The 23,108-nt window shown below is 41.4% G+C and overlaps 1 protein-coding gene across 2 annotated transcripts in view; it reads right to left on the bottom strand.

Annotated features, from left to right (window-relative positions):
* cxxc4 (CXXC finger 4) overlaps nucleotides 1-21,108 on the bottom strand; it is a 68,937-nt gene extending 47,829 nt beyond the window's left edge. Inside the window, exons 1-2 of one of the 2 annotated variants that reach the window (XM_088343079.1) lie at nucleotides 20,694-21,108; nucleotides 18,547-19,471 (exon numbers count right to left, since the gene is read on the bottom strand). In XM_088343079.1, the coding sequence (XP_088199205.1) occupies nucleotides 18,547-19,368 (822 nt within the window). In that variant the 5' untranslated portion in view covers nucleotides 19,369-19,471; nucleotides 20,694-21,108. The remainder of the gene's footprint in view (nucleotides 1-18,546; nucleotides 19,472-20,693) is intronic. The other variant, XM_088343078.1, reaches the window with a different exon arrangement.
* Between the last annotated feature and the right edge of the window lie 2,000 nt (nucleotides 21,109-23,108).

Genomic DNA, 23,108 nt, shown 5'->3' with positions numbered 1-23,108 from the left:
TCATGTTTGCACTTTTCAATCCTGAAGGGGACAGTGTGTACCGTTTAGTGCCACTCATTGGTAAAAAAACGTTGTAAAAGATGAAAAATTAGCAAAAATACTTGAATTATCATAAAAACGATTTTTTTTAAAATATGAGAATCAGTTAATGAAGAATGGAAAAAAACAAAAACTTGAAAGATATATATACATATAAACGCAGAAAAGCACCATGGAAAAAGACACTTTGGTGTATCTGACGATAAATCAAACTTTAAATAAATACTTAGTAAATTTTATGTTGGTATTGTGTTCATTGTTTATGTAGTCAATACAGTAATCACTCGTTTTTTGAGGGGATTGCGTTCCAAAAACGTTCCGCAAAAGTCGAAACCCGTGAAATAGAAACATTTATCATTCTTAATTTAATCATTTATGTATTACTCAATAACAAACCTATACTACAAGCTCAAGTATTTGTTCAGACCCTACCTCTCAGATAGGACGCACTGTGTTAAATATGGTGAAATGACATCTGAGCCCTTTAGTGTTACATGTGGTGTTCCGCAGGGTTTAGTACTTGGCCCCCTTCTTTTCAGGATTTATATATATATCATATTTTATATATATTTTATGTTGATTATATCTGTGTATTATTTGCCCTCATGCAGGTTTTAGATCAGGGGATGGTCATAATAGTCTGGTGTGGTTTTGCAATAATCTGTGGTCTGTGCAGCGCATCGACTCTTTGTGATTAAGGGTTATACAAATAAACATGACTTGACTAACGTTCTTTACATGTAACCTTGCCGCTATCATGTGGACGTTACAGGAAACTGCATGTACCTTCCTGTTCTGTCCAACAGAAACCATTTACTTTCCATTATCAAACATTTTTTAATAAGCGCCAGGGAATCACTACGGAGCGCCAAAGTTTAGCCGGTCGAGAAGTCCACGTTTGCTGGCGATAGAAAGCATCTTCCTCTGTTCAGCCAATCGGAATGCAGAACTCAATGCACGATGAAAATCCGCAAAGTAGCCAAACAACAAGAAATTACTGTAAAGTATTTTAATCATAGGTGAACGTATTTAACTACTTTTGTCACTTACGATACTTAGTTCGAGCTGAGAAAAAGTGAACATTTTATAGCCTTTATTTTTCTCCGAGCCCCCCGACCCCTATGCAAAAAAATTTCACCCAAAAAGGCCCGCTGCATGAGGTGGATTTTTTTAATATCTAATTGCCCGTACAACATATATTTCTAGGAAGACTATGACTATGAAATGACTATGTGAACTTATTTGTGCTAAAACCAAACATTGACCACCAGTGCTAAGTTTGAGACAATCATTTAGTTTTTAACCGAGGAGGCACAGTTTATTGCTGAATCATTTGAATGGAGGTGTGTGTGTGTGTGTGTGTGTGTGTGTGTAGGGAAGGGGTGTCAATTCTCAGTTGCAGTGAAATGGTACACCGCCCAGGCAAACATCTTTTGACACCGACAACAAACTGTGAACCTCTCAAATAGTTCATCAGCGGCAGGAGACAAAAGGGGGGGAAGAAGAAGGGAAAAATCCACCTGATGATCAACCCTCGTAAATCCTACCCATTGCCTGGGGGCCACAACCCCACTTCACACCTCAGTGACGCTCTCTAACCTCGGGCTTTCTGTCAGGGGGGGTGGCAAGAAAAACGGGGGGAGGAGAGGGACAAAAAAAAAGCTTGAAATATCTTTCCTGGGCATGGTGTCAGATGCTTGCCATGAAATATTCATAATGTGCGAGCGGAGCCACAATAGAGGAGGTGGCGGCGTGCGAGGATTTGACTTGCAGAAATGGAGACGCGGAGAAGAAAAAAAAAAGAGAGAGCCCGCATTGGCCGATTTATATCGCCGTCTCCGGCTGTCACTCACAGAATTCACTTTCACCTCTGTGAGCGGTGGCGAACGGCGTTTCCTGCGTTTGCGGCGCTGTTCTTTGAACCAGCCGGCGCTAGAATGGGTTCATTTCTAATTAGAAACACAATGTGCAAGGTTTTTGTTTTGATTTGAGAAAGTAAATTACCGTATTTTCCGGACTATATAAAAACCCAAACTGTGCAGAATTTTGAAAATGTGGCCTATAACTACGACCTTATAACCCGGTGTGCCTTACACACAGCAGAATACAGTAGATAAGATTGTAAATGCAAACATATTTCATAGTCGTGCGTTACTGGCCAGTATATTTGAGCAATGGTTGTTCATTTTTTAATCATGGGATGGCTCAAATTGCAATAAACTGGATTTGAACCTTGGTCGAGGCAGTAAGGGTGCCAACACATTGCCAGTACAGCACTAGGGGTACAGATGACATGAGAAAAGGAATTAGAGCTTATCTCATTATCACACTATTGTCATGATTACCGATATGCTTCACCTGTTCCTGCTCCTTTGGCGCCAACTGCCTCGGACTCTGATTGGCTCTCTGTCCCTATTCAAACCCACTCCTATCTGTCACCTGTTGTCAGTCCGTCTGCGAACCTCAGTTTACACTAGGCGAGCCTATTTTTCGACCCTGACTCCAACCTGTTTTAGCTCCTGTCTGTCCTCCGCCTTTGACCCGTTTTTTATCCTGACCACGTCTACTCTCCCGTCCCGGCTTTCGACCTTTTTTTGTCCTCGATCACGTCTACTCTCCTTTCCTGATTTGCATACTGCATTTTGTCCTGCATTCAGGTTAAGCAGTCTCTTGACTTCTCCTGTGCGTCAATACTGTTGCAAAAGACAGGGACAGAAAAACAAAAGTCTTTAAAAAGAAAACTATGCAAGCTCTTTAACATTCATCAAGCCATCAATTTCCCACAACGCTTATCCTCATTAGTGTTGCAGGGTGGAGCCCATCCCAGCTATCTTTCAGCAGTGGGCAAGGGACACCCTGAACTGGTTGCCAGCCAGTCGCAGGGCGCTCTTTTATGCACGGATACATATTAAAGTGCAGTAGTCTTCTTGTGCTTTGTTGCACACATTTCATGTCATGTCATGTTTATTTATTTGTGACGCCCTTAATCACAGAGTCTCAAAAGGCTGCACAGACCACAGATTATTGCAAACCACAGACTATTATGACACCATCACCTGATCTAAAACCTACATGCGGGCAAGGAAAAACTCAAAAACCTCAACATGAGGAAAATGAAGAAACCTTGAGAAGAGACTGCACATGAGGTAATCCCCCTTCCACGATGACCAGGCTGCAATGGATGCAATACAATAACAAATAATAGACAGATATTGCCAACATAAAATATAGGTTAATCCAGTTGCAATACACAAAAAAATATATACATTTATACATTATTTACAATAAATTAATTTTTCTATTAGATTTTTGCACCCTCCAGCTAAACTATTCTTCTAAATATATAAGAAAAAAATAAATACTAATAAAGCCTAATCAAAAAGTTAAAGAGGCATGAGTATTTTTAGTTTACTTTATAATATTTATCATTTTTTGATAAGTTGTTTTAGCACTGTGCAATAAATCTAGTTTAAAAATTGTGGACAAAAAGTAATATAAGAAAAGCCTGACACGAAAAACAGCATAATGAGAAGGGGCTTTTAACTAAAAAAAGTTTGATCACATTTTCCCGATTTTAGCTAACCTGCATTGGCTCCCTGTTAGCTTGTTAGATATGATTTTAAGGTTCTGTTGGTAGTATACAAAATCATGCATGAACTTGCTCCCTAAAAGTTTTCAGATTTAATTTCCCCCTAGCAGCACGGCGGCGCAGTGGTACAGTTCTAAGGTCTTGGGAATCTCCTGTGTGGGTTCAAATCCACCTACCGGACTTCCTGTGCGGAGTTTGTATGTCCTCCCCGTGCTTGCGTGGGTTTCCTCCGGGCACTCCGGTTTACTCCCACATTCCAAAGACATGCAATTTCAGGTGGATTGGCCGGTCCAAATTGTCCCTAGGTGTGAATGTGCGAGTGAGTTGTCTGTCCCCGTGTGCCCTAAGATTGGCTGGCAACCAGTTCAGCGTGTCCCCTGCCCACTGCCTGATGATTGCTGGGATCGGCTCCAGCACCCCCGCGACCCTACTGAGGATAAGCGGTGCAGCTAATGAGATGAGATGAGATTCATTTCCCCCTATGTTATGATCCGGAGCCTTCGTTCTGAAAATGCTGGTCTACTAGTGATCCCAAGAGCCAAGAAGAGAACCACAGGTTGGAGAGCGTTCTCCATTCAGGCCTCGGTGTTGTGGAATGCTCTGCCCACTGAGATTCTATTTGCAACCTCAGTGGAACTGTATAAATCTAGGCTTAAAAAACACTTATATTCATTCTATACTTTATGAGTGACCTATATTTCCTGTTGACAATATTTGAGTATGATTTGTTATTGCAACATCCTTTGCAGCCTGGTCATCCTGGAAGGGGGATTACCTCATGTTTACCTCAAGGTTTCTTAATTTTCCTCAAGTTGAGGTTTTTGAGTTTTTCCTTGCCCTCATTAGGTTTTAGATCAGGGGATGGTGTAATAATAGTCTGTGGTCTGAAATAATCTGTGGCCTGTGCAGCCCTTTGTGATTAAGGGCTATAAAATTAAACATGACTTGACTTGAAAATATTTCTTTGGATTATTCTTTATGACATTTTAGTGGTGTGAAACCTTCCAAATTTTGCAGTGTTGGTCAGACACTAGCATGAGCGCCGGTGCTCTAATTGTTTCTATTTGATTTTATGGATCCGAAGTTAGTAAAGAGAAATAACTGCAGTTGCCGGTGAAAATTAAGGAAAACTTTCGCCACATGTGCACTGCGCAAGTAACCACGTAATCGCTTCCATGGCATTTTTCTCAACTGACTTCATCTGTAAGTGCTCACGAGTTAATTTTAAATGACATTCAAGTGTTTAGGGATATTACTAACAACCATTCGAATTTTGCTATTGGCACTGAAGGATTTTCATTGGCGGTCTCTAGTCAAACGCAGCGTCTCCCATTTCCAAATTTCTGATGAAATCCCTGAATGAATGTGCGGATTCTGGAGAATTAAACCACTTTGTTCAGAGAGGCGTTGCAGCGCGCTCACCCGGGGCCTTCTCTACCCCCTCCCTCGCGCGCCCATCGGTAATGACGAGATACCTTTTAACTTCTCCGCCGGAGTCGGCATCAATAATTTACCGCCGTCTGTTTAAAATTTAAAAGCGCCACACATTAACGTCCTCGCCGCACCTGCTCTTTTCACGCTTGTCCGTCCTCTGCGCACCCCCTTCCAAAATCTCTCCCCCTCCTCATGAAGACAATGACAATGAGTTCGGTGTCACCACTGAAGCAGGGATGTTAAATCACACAAGGGCAGAGCGGGGCGACGGGCCTTGTAATGCGAGGGGCATCATCCGGACGCCTTCGATTAGGTTTCGTCCCTAATTGGCAGTGCTGATGAAAAAATGAGGGATGAATACTTAACTCATTCTGTGTCATAACGTATATATACATTTTCAGAAACACGATTATAAAGTGTTTGGTGCAACTCATCTGTAAGTATCAAGCCTCTGAGTATGATTTTACTATAATAAAACACCATTAGATGGTAGGAATGGCTTTGATCAGATGTTTGTCCACACATTAAGGGAGCCCACGATTCCTACTCTTGCTTCCTGTATCCAGAGAGTGAAGTGTGTAGGCGGCTCCATATGGCAAATATAAGTCAAGTCAAACCTTAATCACAAGGAGTCTCAAAGGGCTGCACAGACCACGTATTATTGCAAACTACAGACAATTATTACACCAACCCCTGATCTAAAACCTACATGAGGGCAAGGAAAAACCTCAACATGAGGAAAATAAGGAAACTTTAAGAAGGGAACGCATATGAGGTAATGTAGTGAAGCAATGTGGTCAAAGAAGCAAACATATAAATAAGTACAGACGCTTAGAGCTTTTTACTTTTTATTAAGATGACAAAATCCGTCTGTCATCACCAGGGCAGTGGGGGTTGACGTTTTATGCATCATTTATACAAAAGTTCAGTGTTCTTGCAATAAAATGTTATTTTGCAAGCAAAGTGCCCTCGTGTTTATAGAAAGCATTGTTTTTAATATTGGGCGTATCAGAAATTTAAAAAAAAGGACAGTGAAAGCTTGAAATGCATCCTTTCACAAAATATAGGTTATAGGTTAGGTTAGGTCATTTTAGAGAATCGTGAGTGAATCGCTTTTTTTTAGCATACTGAGCAATTAAAGGGTGCCGATTTGATTCGTTCAATGGCCTAGGTGTTTGTGTCGCAGGTGGGTGCAGTAATAGTGCAACAAAGGGCGAGCAGCCAAAAAGGTGCTAACTGGCCCTTGGCAACCCTGATGCTAACGGCGAAGTAGCCGCACAAAATTAGAGAAAAACACCACACACGTGGCAAATAACACAAACAATAAGCCACACTCGACTACCTACAAGCAGAAAGGAGCAGTATGCAAACGCTGTTTATTACAATCGCTGTCTGTTTTGGAGCTGGCTTCACATGTTGTGTTAATGGGTATTGCCATTTTAAAAGTGTTTCGTTCCTTCGATGATGTCACAGCTCTACAGCAAACCAGCCTGATGGGTCAACATCGTGAAAAACGGCGCGTGGAATATTTTGCAACATTTTCATGGCTATGTTGTAGCACTTTTAAGGACTTTCAAAGCCAATTTTTGAACTTCTCCAGTAACATTAAAAGAAAAAAATCCCGTGTGAATCATGTATTTTGCAGAAAGACCAATATATGTGAGTTACATATGAGAGGTGCATTTATGAAATCATGATTTTTAGATCCAAGGTAAAACGCAAGTACATTTGTTTGTGAAACAAATCTCTCCGCATATAAGTGTTGGGTAAAAATTAAAAAGTAATGTGTAGTTTACATTTTTAATTGCAGGAAGTTCTTCCCAATACAATTTACCACTTGTAAATTCTAAATTCATTTTTTGCATGGCCCATAATAAATGTTCATAACTGAACTCACCCTTGCACTAATACACATTTGAGAGTGCCCTGTTTAGGTGAAGAATGCACCTGCCCTTTTTGGCGCGACCCGTAGGGGGCAATGACGCTTCACAGGACAATGCCATACAAACTAATGCCATCTCTTAATCACGAGGGAAAAAATGGCAAAGCAAAGCCACCAGAGAGCAGAGTCATTTTTAAGCAGAGTTGTGAATGTGGCAACTGTCGTGTCAAGCATTTACAAGCACTGCACCCGGATTTCAAGCACTTGACAATTCTTGAAAACGCAACCTTAACAGAAGCATTTTCAAGGATTTTAAGCACCTGTATAAACCATTTGCATAGTTGTGGGGAGGACCACGGGACGTTGTTCGCCAGACGTTTCTCTCGAAAATGGAAGAGCCAGCCAATTTTTGCCATTCTGACTCATTTTTCAAGGTCTACAGAAAATGTAGTCCTGTAGCTATACATGCATAGAACATATCAAAAGAAGGCTTTAGCCCGGATCTTAAATTAATGTAAACAACAGTTGAAAACGGCGAAAATTCCCAAAAATCATCTGAGAAAAACAGCTTTTTTTGCAAGAGCAATGAACATATGCATGAATAATCCAGGAACATTGCTAGAGCTTTTCAGAGCCTGATGTTTCCGATGATGTGATCACATGTTTTCTGTCACCAAGGCGACCGCGTTCCTGCGAAACGTCATCCCTTTCTGCCCCGGCAACAAGAAAGGGACATTGTCATCGTTTTAAAAAGAAAAAAACTGTACTTATCCAATATTCTCCTCTCTCACACAATCCTTAACTACCTACACGCCATATGGAGCCACCTACAGACTTCGATCTCTGGATACAGGAAGCAACACAAGAAAATTAGGCTACCTCGATGTGTGGACAAATATCTGATCGAAGCCACTCCTGCCATCTAACGGTGATGTTTCCTACTTAAATCATTCCCAGAGGCTTTAAACTTACTGTTTAGTTGTGACAAACCCTTTAGATCTTTTTGTTTTTATAAAACATATTTTTACGTTTTGGCATGCAGGGACAATGTTTCTGAAAATGTATTTATACGCTATGCCATCGAGTTAAATGCAACGGCTTTCCCGCCATCTATGGAACCCGGCATAACATCGGCTAGGAAGGGCCCCACGCGTTTAATTAATGCACGGTGGCTCCGACAGCCAAATCCTATTGTCTTGACAGGGGCTTAAGGTTGCCCTTTAGGTTGAGATGCTCACAGCCGCCTCCCCTCCGATCCCATCCCCCAACCCAGGTCTCACTGCCCTCACCTCGTCTCGCTCGGTCCAAATTAATCTGCAGTTTTAAAGCTTAAATAAACCCGCTAAGTATGAAAATCTTAAGGCCGTCATTTCCTCAGGCTTTTTTTCCATGTGCATTTTTCGCCTTTGCCGATGGAGATTGGCTGGGAGCACTCGGTGTTATCGGTCAAAGAGGGAGGTAAAGGTTCAGGCAAAGGAGGGAGACGACGAAGGGGGGCGGGTGCAAATTCTACAGATTGGTCTTTATCTATTCCGAGCACACCTACAACAAATTAGACCTGGCCCCGCCGCCGTCGCTACCCTCGTTCTCATTAAGAGGCTCAGTTATATTCCTCAAGATTTCACCTTTTTCTATCATTTTTTTCCCCATCTTCTCTTTTTTTTTGCTACAATAAGCAAAAAGACTCCCGTGCAGTCGTGCCACCTTCACGTGGCACTCGTTTCACGTCGTCCTATCAAAATGACACAAAGGAACAGGGAGGCGAGGTAGTGGGGGTAGGGTGCGTTTGGCGTCTGTGCATTCTGCATCCGCATGATTCGGCGCTGTCGGCCTTTGACATTTCGCTCATTTTAAAAAGAAAAGGGAGAACCGAAGGTTTGTGCTTTGTTCTCCCTGCACTGAACATTGGACTAAAAACAGGCCAAAAATTGTGTTGTTTACCCGTTTTATATATGAATATAGGAACACATTTTTTAGTGGTAATATATCTTAGAGCAGTGTTTTTCAACGAGTGGGTTCTGACCCAAAAGTGGGTCGCGGACCTGTTATTTAAGAAGGGCGTAGGCTTTTGCATGGGAAAAATAATGCTAAGGGGAAAAAAATTGAGGGTTAATTACACTCCTTAACTGTAAATGGCGATAATGCCCTACTTGATCTCTTCTTCCTGTTCAATCAATTGGCGTGTTTGAGAGGGACCACATCTCATTTTGTTGGTTTTATTTCCCTTTTCTGCCCATAATAATGAGTCACAAATATGTTAATGATTAGGGGAAGGAAAAGTGGAAAAAAGTGACGATGATGGAGTCGATAAGAAAGTAGTGTAAAAGCGCCATTGAAGCACTGTTCTAAGGTATAGCACATGGTTTAAAAATGTTATGTTTTTAACCTTTTTACCAGTATATTGATCTTTAATATCTACATGATTCAATAATTATCGATATTTAGGTACATGCTTTATTAATATTCTAAATTTTCTTTTAGCATGTGGCTATTTAGAACCAGTTTTGGCTTGTATGAGAGTAAATACGGTAAAAAAAAGGGAATATATTCTACTATCTCTGTTTCAAACTGCAAAATCCTCCAGCTAATGAAGATTTTTTTTTCCTTCAGCTTGTCATTAGGGTGCAACGATTATTGTAATAATTGCTGAATCAGATTTTTAAAAACAAATTGAATTTCCACTTATTTATTTAAATATAAAAGTTTTGGATGAATAGTGAATAAAATAGTGTACAAAACAAAAGAATATTCTTTAAGAAGATATCTCAACTGGTGGGTCAGGACCCAAAAATGGGTCACTGACCTTTTTACAGTAGGTTGTCGGCCTTTGCCCTAGCAAAAAAAAATGATAATGAGAAGAAAACAACTGAGGCTCAATTACACATTAGATGGAAATAAAGCCATGTCCAGCACCGTCCCAATTTTGTTTAAAATGGACCACACCTCATTTTATTGGGATTTTGTTGGTTTTAACTCTATTTCCTTGGGAAAAACAGTGACAACGACATTTGTGCTAAAGAAAGAAGAGTGTGAAATTTAAAAAATATTGTACAAGTTCCATTGAAGCACTGTTTTAACAGGTAGAGTAAATGGTTTAAGAATGTTAGGTTTTTAGCTTTGTTTTTACCAGCATATTGATCTTTATTGAGTAATTATCATTATTTAGGTAAATGTTTTTTTTGTAATATTTTGGGTACGAGCTTCTTTTAGTGTATGGCTATTTGAAAGCAGTTTTAGGGGGTCACTTAAATGCAATGTAGGTCTATATGCAAGATTACGGTACTTGAGGTAGTTTTGGTTTTGCTGGTCATTTTGTTATTTTGAAAAAAAAAAAAGGGAATATATTCTATTGTTGCTTGAAACTGCAAAATACTTTCATTTGATACATGTAAGAAATCTTTAATTTTATTTAGGTCATCAGGGTGGGATGGTGTTTCAAGACCGGTTGAGAATCACTGTTCTTTAACATAAAATAATAAAAAAATTATAAATTAACTAAAATACATAGAAATCTATGCTAAACACCTGCATATATGTATGTTCCTGTTCACAGGAGAATGTGAGTACTTTGTCGGGTCAAAAAGAACTTGTGGATCAAAATAAAGTCTCGAAGTGCCCTCTGTCAGACCAAAGTGCTCCAACAAGTTTATCGCAGGATTAAGAGGACGTGGTCTCAAGTCGCCCTCTGCTGGATCAAAGTGGTACTACAAGCACGTTCTCTCAACAGGCCGACTACACTACAAAGTCACAACAAAATTCTATGCACTCTTATATGCATTAGATAATGTGCTGGGTGGCGCAAAAATCGTACGACACAACCAATCGATATTGAACTTCATAGAAATCGATTTTAATAATAGATTTTATTGATTCATTGTTGTAGCGATGACTACTTCTAATCGATGTCAGAACACAACAACAACAACAAAATCATTACATTTTCTCTGGTGAAATTAGCCGTACCATGCTGACTCAAATCGTAATCCCACTCAGTTGAACCAAAGTGAATCATTTCACATCCCACAATTTTAAAACTGAATCAAATTGCCTTTTGTTTAACAAAACTGGTTCAAAACATGCGGGAGCATCGAATCATACAAAATTATATCGTTCCACAACAAAAAATATATCGAAATTCGTATTTAACCGTCTTGTGTGGGAGAGCTATGCCTTAAAGCACAGGTGTCAAACAAGCGGCCCGCCGGCCAGATCAGGTCCGCTAAGGGATTGAATCTGGCCCGCGAGACAACACTCAGAGAAGCGCAAGAGAAAAACATGCTGCAGGTTGAAATATGTCAACTTGATGTTGCCAAAGCCAGGTGCCTCTCACAAAGACACTGTACTAGTATCTATTTCTCTCTCTCTCTCTCTTTCTTTCTTTTCCACCCCTTTTCTCCCACTCTGTCTATGTCTTTTTCACTCTCTGTGTCTCTCTTTTTCTCTTCCTTTGTTGCTCTTTGTCTCTTTCTCTCTGTGTCTTTTAACCTCTTTTGTTCTAACTTCCTTTTTTCCATTTGTCTCTTTTCTCTTTCTCTCTTCATACCCTTCTCGCTTTCTTTTCTCTTTTCTCTCTTTCTGTCTTTCTATTTCTCTTTGGATTTCTTTCTTCCTCTCCCTTTCTTCACCCCCTTCTCTCAAGACTTTTTATGTTTTGTTTTTCACGCTCTCTCCCTCTCTCTCTTTTCTTTCATTGTCCCACCCTCTCCTTTTCCCTCCCTCTTTCTCTTATTTCTTTATCTCTTTTTCTTTCTGTTTAATCTACCAGTCCGCCCCCCGACAGAATGTTTGTTCTATTGTGTGGCCCCCGAGTTAAAATGAGTTTGACAACCCTGCCTTAAAGGGTGTGTTATATAACCATAAGATGCCGCTCAACATTGTAGGGCAACCGAAAATGAGTGCTATAAAGCACAACAATACAAAGTAAATAAACTCAAATGACTCATTATATGTATAAAATATATCTTTATAAACATTTGGGTTGCGGTATTTTAGTTTTATCATTATTAAGTATTTTACAATATAATATTATTCAGGGTTTTTTTAATATTACTTAAAGAAAGATTCAAAAGAGCATTATTTGACCACAAGATGTTGCTGTATAGTGTAGTGCAAAAGGAAACGAATGCTAAAAAGCACCAGAAAGAATAAAAACTACGTAGACTCAAGATGGCTGACAATATTTCAGCTCCCTTCAGGTGAGTCTTTATGTAACATCCTACATGCCGACATTTCTTGTGTAAATATTGTGTAAATTATAACCATAACCTTATCCTCCTTGTTTTATAACCTTATCTTCTCTGTTCCTTTATCTTGTTGGCTTTTTTACCTCACTGTGAATGTGTGAAACTGGAGTGCCATGCCCAATTTCGTTGTCACAATATGTTAACCCATTTTGTAACAATGACAATAAAGGTATATTCTATTCTATTCTATTCTATATGTAAAATAAATGCGGGTTTCTCCACCTGCAAGTTTTTTCAAAAATGCATGTTTAAATGATAGTTTATGTATTTTTGCTTATTATTTAAATCAATATTGTTGTTTTTAATGAACAAAGTTTTATTTGCAACTAGGAGGTGGCAAATAATACATAATGTCCCTTAAAATGCCAAGGTACGTTTACAATATTGACTTGTTCCTTGAGATAAACTGATATGTAAAAAGATAAAAGAAAAGAAACAGCCTTGTCGACTTGCGAAATGACCCGGTTCAATAGATTCTGGCCCTTAAGGTCCAAATAAACTGTATTAGAATTGTTTTACACACTAAGGATTAGAGAGAAATCAAGACCCCGAATACATTTATGTGTTTCTAGATTTGTTACAGACATGCACGTATACATAGTTTATACTAGACACATACACACATCCCTCCATCTACCCCTCCCCCCATCCATCCATTCAACCGTCCATCCCACGGAATCAATTTCTCTGCAAAAATTCCATTTGGAAATTAATAATAGCCTGCTTTTTGCATTTCCGCTGGAACACATTCAGGGCCTGCCGGCGTCACTCACGAGCGAAAAACCTTGAAAAACAAATAAATTATGCATGCGATGCGTAACCTTCAAAGTGCGACTGAAGGTTGAATTAAAACTGTCGCTAGGTGTGGGGAGGCCCGTTACTCCTTGACGCCATCGGTCAGGCGCGTTCGGATGAAAAAAGAAAACACAAACAAAAGATGTCCTTTGCATTTGAATACTGATTTATGGGGCAGTTAACTGTACTTGACACTCTTTTGGATGCTCGTGTTTTATGAGTGAACGCTACTAGCGGGGTCCTGATTCAAGGTCCGCCAGATTTAGTATTCCAGCAATAAATTTGTTGGGCATTTTAATTGAAATATCATAAAAACTGACATTTATGTGTGCTCAAATATTATTTCGATATAACATTTTACAAAAAAGAAAAAGTCCTAACTAGACTGGAGAAACATACAGGAAGTAGTGAGGGAAATGTATACTTGGTATACTAATGAATTGTTGGCTTGGATATCACTTAACCGTGTTTCTGTTACTTTGGTCATTTTCATTTCCTCTGTGTTTTACTTTCCACTACCACACCAGGTTTGTTTTCTCTAGTTTCTGGTTTCTTGTTTGGAGATTTTGTTAGTAGTTCAGTTGTACTACCACAAACTACTTGTTAGTTTGTTACTTTGTTTATTGTATATTTTATTTCCGGTTTCGGTTTTTGTTATTGGTTTGGACTTTTTCAGGTTTGTTTTTGTTTGGACATGTCATTTGTTTTGTGACGTCTTGTTCGTCAGTACTTTGCCCGTGATTTCAATACCGTCCCTCTTTTTGAGCAACCCTGCCTAATTTCCCGATTCCCTCACATGGGTCCAGCCTTACACAAGAATCTGCAAGTTGGATAGCCATCTGTTGTGTTTCTGTTTTCATTTTGAAGGAAAAGTATATATTGATGAAGACTCATACAAAATTCGTAAATATGCTGAAGTTAGCGTAATTTAAATTCATAGTTTAGCGCTTGCAAGCATCATCGATACAAAGAACAGATTGATGTGTGTTTGTGAAGTTGGAGCACCCACTGTTGCTGAATTTGTTCATGGCTTATTTACAATCAACTTAGTAAAAGCGGATCTTTGACGTGTTTAACTGTCAATGGCAGTAAATGAGTTAATCATGTCATTGGTCATTATCGACTGATTTAAAATAAGAACTACCACTGATTTGATACCCCAAAATCCAGGTCAGGGTCACTACTGAGGGGAGAGACATCTGAAAGGTCCAAAGAAAACACCTGTTCTATATTCTGAAGCTTTATTTTGGCATCCCAAACCAATTCCCGTCGATTGCTCGCCATAATCAGTGAAGCAGAACTCAAGATAGATCTAGAACGTTTTCACAATTCAAGCCATTAATACGAGAGACTACACCTAGACAAAGATTTGAGATAAACTCAAATGAATACTGGCACATGTACAACCGCACATAAACCAAGGACGATATACAATAGCACCAAATCGGAGGTATACCTCCGCAAGAAACGATAGGTTATAAGAGATTCCTCCGCCTGACTAATCCATCCTGCCAGCACGGTTCAGTAAATGCAAAATCGGCAACGTACCGCCGAACAGTGCAGCGGTGACACGGGCATCTCTCGAGGGCCGTGCATCAGTGTGCTAAATTAAAAGGGGTATTAGATTAAATTGGCTCTCCGATTTCAGGGGTGTGAGTAAAATTCTGATTTGCATTTTTTTTCTCCAACTGCTGCTTAAGATATAATTAGTTCAGGGCGATTCCCATGTGTGGGAAACGCTGACAGCCAAATCTAACGGGCTGCCAGTCGCTTATCATCGCTCGCAAGGCAACGAGGTATATGAGGCGAGAAGGTTTGTGTGTTTTTGGGTATTTAGCCAAAGCGTGGCTTTTCAACACTTTGTCACTGTTGACAGGAGAAGTTTGCTTCCCTCGTCTACTTTGGCAGCAGAAAACCAGCCAGCTGTGAATAATTCTGGCAAGACAGGGTGAGGCTTTTTTTAGACGAGGGAAGAACGACTTACTGCCCCGGAAAGCATTTGATCCGTCTCGTCGTCCAAATGGAAAAACGATTGGGGCTGGGAGCAGGGATGAACGTCCCTTCGCACACCCTCCTGAGTCGGGATCAATTGAAAAAAATCTCCAGGAGAGGTTTGTCAAAGCGCGAGTTTAGGAATTTGTCGAAGAACTCCTGCTACATACCAAAATGGAGGATTTCTGAAATGATTTTAGTTGATGTGTTCCTGGGATTCTAAGTCGCCATTGTCCTGTATATTGACAAAACTAGTGCTGGGGTAATGCGGACTCTTTTGATTCATCATGGTGATGAAGGAGCTGAGCCGAAAGGCCCAGCTCTCAATTTACCAGTCCCCCTTACCATTCTACCCTCATCAATAGTCAAAAGCTACAGGTCGTGACCTAAAGAACAAGAATCCAAACACGAGAAATGAATTATCTGCATAGCATTTGTAGGATCTCCCTCAGAAATAGGGTAATAAGTCTGGGTGTCCAGGATATGGAGTCAAAGTAGAGCCACAGCTCTTCCGCGTTGAGGGGAAAAAATTGAGGTAGCTTGGTCATATGTTTCAGATACCTCCTGGCCTCCTCCTTGGTGAGGTGTTTCGGGCATGTCCTGCTGACAGGAGATCCCTGGGTTGAACCAAGAGATGCTGGTTTCTCAGCTGGCCAGAGAGCGCCTCAGGATTTCACAGGATCAGCCTGATGAAGTGGCTTGGGTCAAAACAGTCTGGATTTCTTAGTTTATATATACCATTTGGGCTGCCTATTGGCCAATTCCAGACTAAAGGCTTTAATGTTGGAAGTGTATTTTCAGGTAATCTAACTGCACCAGGTCGTTGGGACCGGAAAAACACATAAAAAGAATGTCTAACTACCTAAAAAGAAAAAAAAATACTCATACCGCCACTTTACACCCTGGAACACATTTCCGTAAACAGAAGGTGTGCAGGTGTAATTACCAACGTCTGAGCCCATAATCAAAATTAGCAAAATGTAGTAAGGGTGTTTTTAAATGCAAGTTTGGATTTGTTTTGTCAAGTGAACCTGCACATGAAAAGACAGTGACACCGACTTCCCGGACATCTGTTTACGACACCTGTCTGTACACAAGCTTCCGATTGGCACCTATGTGATGTTCCATCCCGAATGTAACCCAGAAAAAGAACGTTTTATCATTCTACATAAACGTACCACAAAACTTTCAAGTCGGTAGAGCGCATACACATCACAGACAGCACGCTAAAAAACGAGAAAAGGACAGCAACAGTTTAAGTGCTTCGTTCAGAAGAATCACAATCAAACCCGTAATTTTCTTGGCAAGATTTGTGATTGACGATCGTAGCGACAAATTGTTTGCGAAAGTTAGTTTAAAAAACCTCAGAATTACAACATTAAAGCTGTTTGAACTCTGTAAACTGCTTTAACTCTGGATTTAACTCGGGGTTTGATTGAGGGTTCAAGCAACACAAACTTTGAAATTACTAAATTAATGTTTTTCAATTACAAGGATGTATTGAAACAACAAATACAATTCATTAATTGTGAAACCACGACTTTCATTTCAGGATCAAAGTTTTCCTTGACAATGAAGTAGGGTTGTATCTGAAGAAGAAGGAGAAATTCAACAGTAACCCTGCCCTGAAACGTTCTGACTCTGCAATAGCCCAACACATGTTTTTCATAATTTTTACTTTTTCAGCCAATTTTGAGGAACAGTAAATTGAGAGGATGATCATTGGAGCATTAAGATAATCCAACCTTTGAAATGTTGGTTCACCCCAAATTCTGAAATAAAGGCTACGCTGTTGCTTATTGTTTAGTCCATAAGCTTGAAGAAATTGAGAGAAATTCATCCGTAAAAATCTCAATTGTTTTCAAAATTATGTTCGTACTGTAGGAAAGAAAAACATTAAGTGACGTCAACCCGGAGGATTTCCTAAGTATATTTTTGGGCCACCACTAGGTGTTTTTGTAAGGTATGAATTAAGAAACAGAACCTGCTTTTGCCTTCGGTTTTAGGCCATTTTGAGAGTTGGTGTAAGGGAATGATGACATCCCTATTGCAAATTCTCAGCTAAAAAATAATCATGGTTGGTTCACATCCTAATGATTCACTAAAGCTTTGACAACATTGGGGCGGCATTGGCTCAGGAGGTAGAGTGCTCGTCTTGGGACCACCAGGTCGCAGGTTCGATTCCCGGCTCCTCTGTGCTATATGTCGAAGTGTCCCTGGGCAAGACACCGAATCCCTAATGCCCCCAATAGCAGGTAGTTACCTTGCATGGCTGACGCTGCTACCGGTTAGTTAATTAGTGTGTAAAAGTGTGAAACACATTGTAAAGCGTTTTGGGAGGTCTTCATTGACTTGAAAAGCGCTATATAAATGCATTTACACTACATTTAAATACAACATTGATGTCATCTCACGACTACAACTCTCAAAATGGCCACCTCCCAAAAGGACATTGCTTCTCAACTCAATTTGTGGTTCTCCCTTAACAGCTAGTGTTGTCGGGGCACCATTTCCTGTGGTGTGTCTTGGGCAAATACAGCCTGGTGGCACCCATCCCTCTCCAGTCAAACAAATATGAGGGACCCATGTAATTTTATTGTAAAGAGAATGTTTTTGTTTGAAGCTTCCCTTTCAAAAAGGATATTGTTGAGGATGTGAGCATTAGCTTGGAATGTCGTGCTAGCCAAGCACTAAGCCATATCAAAAATTCCTGTCAATTACTTTTGTAAAAACATCTTGAACATCTTGCTTTAGGGTCCTCGATTTTCTGGCTGCGGTTGATTTGCTTGATTGACTTTTTGTTAGCAAAAGTTAGAAACACAGACTGTATCTCAGAACTTTGTTTATGTACGTTTCTGAGTAAGAAAACCATCTTATCATCGGAACCCAGCAATATACCTGATAAAAACAACTTTGAGATCCACTTGCTAGGCATATGAATTAGTTTTTACCAAGCGACAACAAATTCACCACTGACCAAATGAAACCACAAAACATGCATTGCTATACGCTCTGTAGTTTTACAAGCAAATATACATGCTCGCTCGCAGGACATAAATAGGGTCTGATGTGCTCACCCCTCCACAGGGGCTAAAGTAGGTAGGTGTTTTGAGAAATGCCATCAGCAGTCCTGCCATCGCTTTTGGCATCTCTCGGCGGTCAGAGGCCGAAGCTTTGCGGGATATTGATTCTCTCCGTCCAGAGACGGTTTCCATAATTGGTTAAAATGACCGGGTGCCGAGAGGATAGCTCTCTGCTGAAAACCATTTCCCAGCCCCGTTTGGAGGCGAGCCAAGCGCCGGGTTGTTCGGATATGTTCCAGCCCCAGTCTGACTGGCAGCAATTAGGGGTGTCTGAGCCAAGCTCAGCTTGCGCTTCGCACAAACACCCCTAATTACTGCCAATTAGGCTAGGCGGGTAGGCAGATTTGAGAAGCCGGGGGGATGTTCAGGCATGGGTGGGCATGGAAACAATTTTCAAGGGCTTATAACGTGACTGCATGAAAAGGTTAACGCTTGGAAGTGCACGGGAATAATAACAAAAGACGGGGACGCCGAGCCCCGGGTTCTCACCTCCAGCGACGAGCCCGGCTTCTTCTTCAGCTCCTCGCATTTCCTAAACTTGCAGATCTGGTGGCCCGTTTTGCGGTTCCGACAACTGCTGCAGACGCCGCAGTTGATTAGCCGCCTGCAGGGTGCGCAAACCCCGCACCTTTTCCTCTTCTTCTTTGCCGGGTTCCCACTCGATACCGAGGAATTATTCTGTGGGCAGTCTGCCAGATTGGCAATTTGAAACGCACTGTCTGTAACGGCTGCCGAGGCTGCGGGGGAGTGAAGGGCTGTCATGACGATGACCCCGGGAGGTAATGAGATGCCCCCTAAAGCCGGAATAGCTGAAAAAGTTCCAACACGTTCAGGGAGATTCATTATCTCTGCTTCGGCAGCGCCGCATTTCAGCTTGTTCATGCATTCTCCTGCTAAAGGTCTGCAGTGTTCGGGGGATAAGGTAGAGAGGAAATTATTATTTGCCATTTGCAGCGTCTCCGGCGGGCCAGGCTTACCCGGCCTCTGGGACTCATTTCTATGCATGCCGGTCCTATTAGGGTTGATTGCCGCCGATTTCCTCCCCCAAAGCATGGCATTATCGCAGTTCCAAGGAGACATGCCGATCCTGGCACTTGGGAAAATGGGCGTCGTGATGCGGGCAATCTTGGCAGTCTGTGGGAACGCCCCATTGGTTTTGTAAAAGTTCGCAAAAGAACGGTACCTTTCCATCTCGGCGTTGTAATCCAAAAGCTGGCTTAATCCACCGTCCTGAAGATTATCCTTTTGTAAGAGCGACACGTCCGCGTTTGGTCCATTTTCGATACAAAGCGCGCTGCTTAGGTTAGCCATGGCTGAGGGTGGGCTAGTCAGCGTTTAAGCAAGTTAACTCCGGCCTTTGTCCGATTCTGGCTGCTTACCAACGTCGTAGCATCTTGAGCAATCTTGTGTGGTACTACAAGTAGGACAAAAGGAACAGCAATTACACGTCATGTTTTTTACATCGTGGCATAGGCAGTACATATTTTAGCTTGAATATGATATGTGCACAAATATTTCGTTGCTTGTTTAAGTTAATGTAAATTTCTTGATGTTGTTTTTTTGTGCTGGTGCCTGAATAAAAATCTACGAACAAAGCCAACGCAATTAGTAGGACCTGATCTCAGAGTCATTATATTGGGGCTACCAGTCACCATACTTGGACGTTGAGTGAAAAACCATTATTTTGAACACACATAGCCACAAAATGAAAATTCTTAATTGATTCTTACACTCTTTAGAAAAAAATTAATTAAGATATTTATCAAAAGTTCCTTTGCCCAGCCTCTAAAAGATCACCTGGTATATGTCCCTAATGACATAACACACCAAAAGCCACCAGGGAATTTGCATCCAGATCATGGACCAACTAGTGTCATCCGGTCTGTGTGTGTGTGCTTCATTTCCTCCATCTCTCACCCCCAGTCTGTCTGGATTTGGTTTCCACAGATAAAAGCCCCATTAGACACATCTAGCCCTACTTCCATTACCTTTTTTCCAGCCCCCCTTTCTGCATCTCCTCTCTTAATTGGCAAAGCTGATCCATTGCCGGGAAACTAAAAGGCCATTCAAATCACTTCCATGCCCTCAGTCGTCCGAAAAACACGACTATTGCCATGCGGAGAGTTAACGGACACAAAATACCGAAGTTTCCATGTAAACAAAAGATGTGATTTGAAATGATTGAAAATGTCTACTTTTTAATACATAAAAAAGAATCTAGCACACAATTTTCCACACATAAAGGCTATCACGCTTATATGCCGTGCAAAACCTGCCCGCCACACAGTAAACAGAACACCCCCCTCCCTCCGCCTAATGATCAGCCCTCCTCGGGGTGATTATTACTTAATCAATTCGCCCGTGGAGCAGAACACGCCAAGCCCAAAGGCAATCAAGTCTGGCTGGCATTGATTTCCAGCCTGTAAACAAACTTTAGAGATAGAAATGTCCAATGAACACGTCAGGTTCTAAAATAAAAAAAAAAAACCATGAAATAAAGATATATTTTAAAATTGAATAAATAATAATAAAAAGTTTGTGTCCGGGTCACAACACAGCCACAAATCCACAAGCAAGCAAAAAAAGCAGTTTAAAAGTAACTAGCAAGATAGTAGTAGTGGGGTGGTTACACCTACCTACCAGATTCCCGTTGAGAGGAGCTCCAGAGGCGCTAACAGCCAGCGGCTGTGCACACGCACATTACCGCCGTGAGATGCGTGGAGAGCGGCGTGGATGTGGTAGAAGAGAAAGAAGCAGGAGAAAGCAAACAAACCCAGAAGATCCGCGCAGACTCCAAAAAGGCGCTCAAAACAAAAGAGCCATCTTCTTGTCGGGAAGGACTTTTCTCACAGTATAAAACGGTGTTTTTTTTTCCTCTCCCTTTTCAGATGGAGTCGCAGTGCGTGCTGATCCCGGGCTTTGTGGAGTGTGTGTGCGCGTCTCTCCGCTTGCCTACTCGTCCGCTTTCCTACCAAGTCGCTCTGCCGCCGCCGCCGCTCGCTGCTTGTCGCTGTGTGTGGCTGATTGGTGCTGAGGTGAGGACGAGGAGATGCGGACACCTACTGATCATTGGCTGGAAATTACTATAGAAACGCACCGAGGGGAGGGACGGGGCGGGGGAGGGCGGTTTAGGCGCTGCGCGTGCGGGGGCATATATGAGCACCTGCACGTTGGCTTATTTTTATCTATAATAATTTAATTATGAAGAAGGGATACCGAGGCAGCGTGGTGAACTAGTGGGTAGGAGGAGTTTGGACTGCAATTCAGAAGATCCAACTGATTTTTTTTTTTTTTTTGGTTTGATTGTTTTATGGATATACCAAGTTCATACGTGTATAAAGATCACTTGTATGCAACCATTAATTAATTCATTAAAGATCAGTTAAAAATATTTTACTTCTTCTCAGCTCAAACTAAGCATTGTTAGGGAAAAAACTATATTACAAATGTAGCGTTTACCAAATTGTTCGAATTAGTTAGCTGACTCCATTAACCAAACACAAACTTTATCATCCTAACAATGCATGCCCGTTTCTTAATAGGAACATGAACAAAGATAGCCAACATTTTCACTCAGGGGCAGATTTATTTTCTTATAGTATTTAAGTATTTAAGTAGGGCGCCCGCTCCGAGACTGGGAGGTCGCTGGTTCAAGCCTTGGCTGAGTCATACCTAAGACTTACAACATTGGTACTCATTGCCTCCCTGCTTGGCTCTCGGCATTAGGGGTTGGAATTGGGGGGTTTGGTCACCTAATGACTCCCAACACAGCAGTTGGGTCTAAAATGGCGGCGCCCCGTTTGGCTGCGGCTGCATGGGCTCGCTACAGTTTAACTGTACGGGTCAAGTGTATCGACATTTTGTTCTGTCTGCATGGTTACAAAGAATGACAATAAAAGTAAATTCTATTCTATTCTAACTAAGTGAATTCCATCCAATTAGCCGAATTATCTTCGCTCGAGGCATCCTCGAGCCTTTTTTTCGATTGTCCCTCTCATTCTCCGATCTGATCTCCCATCTCTGCTCTCGTCCCCTCTTCCGTCTTCCGTCTTTTTCACACATCAGGGCGTTGGCAACCCCCCATGGGCGTGCCAGGAACTCCCCCCGTGGCAGACTCCACCCGTGGCAGACTCCTCAAATGGCCTCCACCTAGTTGCCACCTCCTCGCCAAAAGGCGCCGCTATGTCTAAAGGACTCACACCAACAAAGCTTATTAGAACACTTGTCTCCTTTTTCCGCATCAGCCCTTGTCCCCATTCTTGTTGTTTTTCTGTAAACATCATTCTTGTCTAGGCCACACTGACCCCAAGCCGTCCCTGTGAAAAATCCCCACTGCATTAAACAAATGTATATTAAATCCATACATCCATTATCTGCACCGCTTATCCTCAGTAGGGTCGCGGGGGTGCTGGAGCCCATCCCAGCCATCTTCGGGCAGTGGACAGAGGACACCCTGAACTGGTTGCCAGCCAGTCTCAGGGCACACAGGGACAGATAATTCACTTGCTTATTCACACCTAGGGACAATTTTGACCGGCCAATTAATCCGACATGCATGTTTTTGGAATGTGGGAGGAAACCGGAGTGCCCGGAGGAAACCCACGCAAGCACGGGGAGAACATGCAAACCTCGCACAGGAAGGTTGGTAGCTGGATTTTGAACCCATGACCTCAGAACTGCGCTAACCACTGCATCGCCGTGCTGCCCTATATTAAATCCCTTATAGTCAAATAAATAAATAAAAAAATCCTTCAGCATTGTATGTGACAAACGTAGTTGAATACATGCAGCCATGATTAAAATTATTTTTTGACAACATAAACTATGAACAGAATACCACAATTCCCTGTCATCAACTCACAATAACATGAAATGTATAATGTATTTATTTAATGTCCCTCAAAGCCTGATTCATCATTAACTGGAGCAAAGAGTTGTATTTGTGCTTTTTTTGCGTTCATTTCTATCTTTCTAAACAAACTATTGGTTTTTCCATTCTCTAACATTCGTCTCCGGCACAATGTGTGCAATCGTGTGATAGTAATATAAAA

The sequence above is a fragment of the Urocampus carinirostris genome, chromosome 8 (assembly GCF_059441175.1).
Source record: "Urocampus carinirostris isolate Australia breed hairy pipefish chromosome 8, RoL_Ucar_1.0, whole genome shotgun sequence".
Lineage (NCBI taxonomy): Eukaryota > Metazoa > Chordata > Actinopteri > Syngnathiformes > Syngnathidae > Urocampus > Urocampus carinirostris.
Note: the sequence above shows the minus strand (reverse complement) of the source record. Positions and strands in the feature narration are given on the sequence as shown.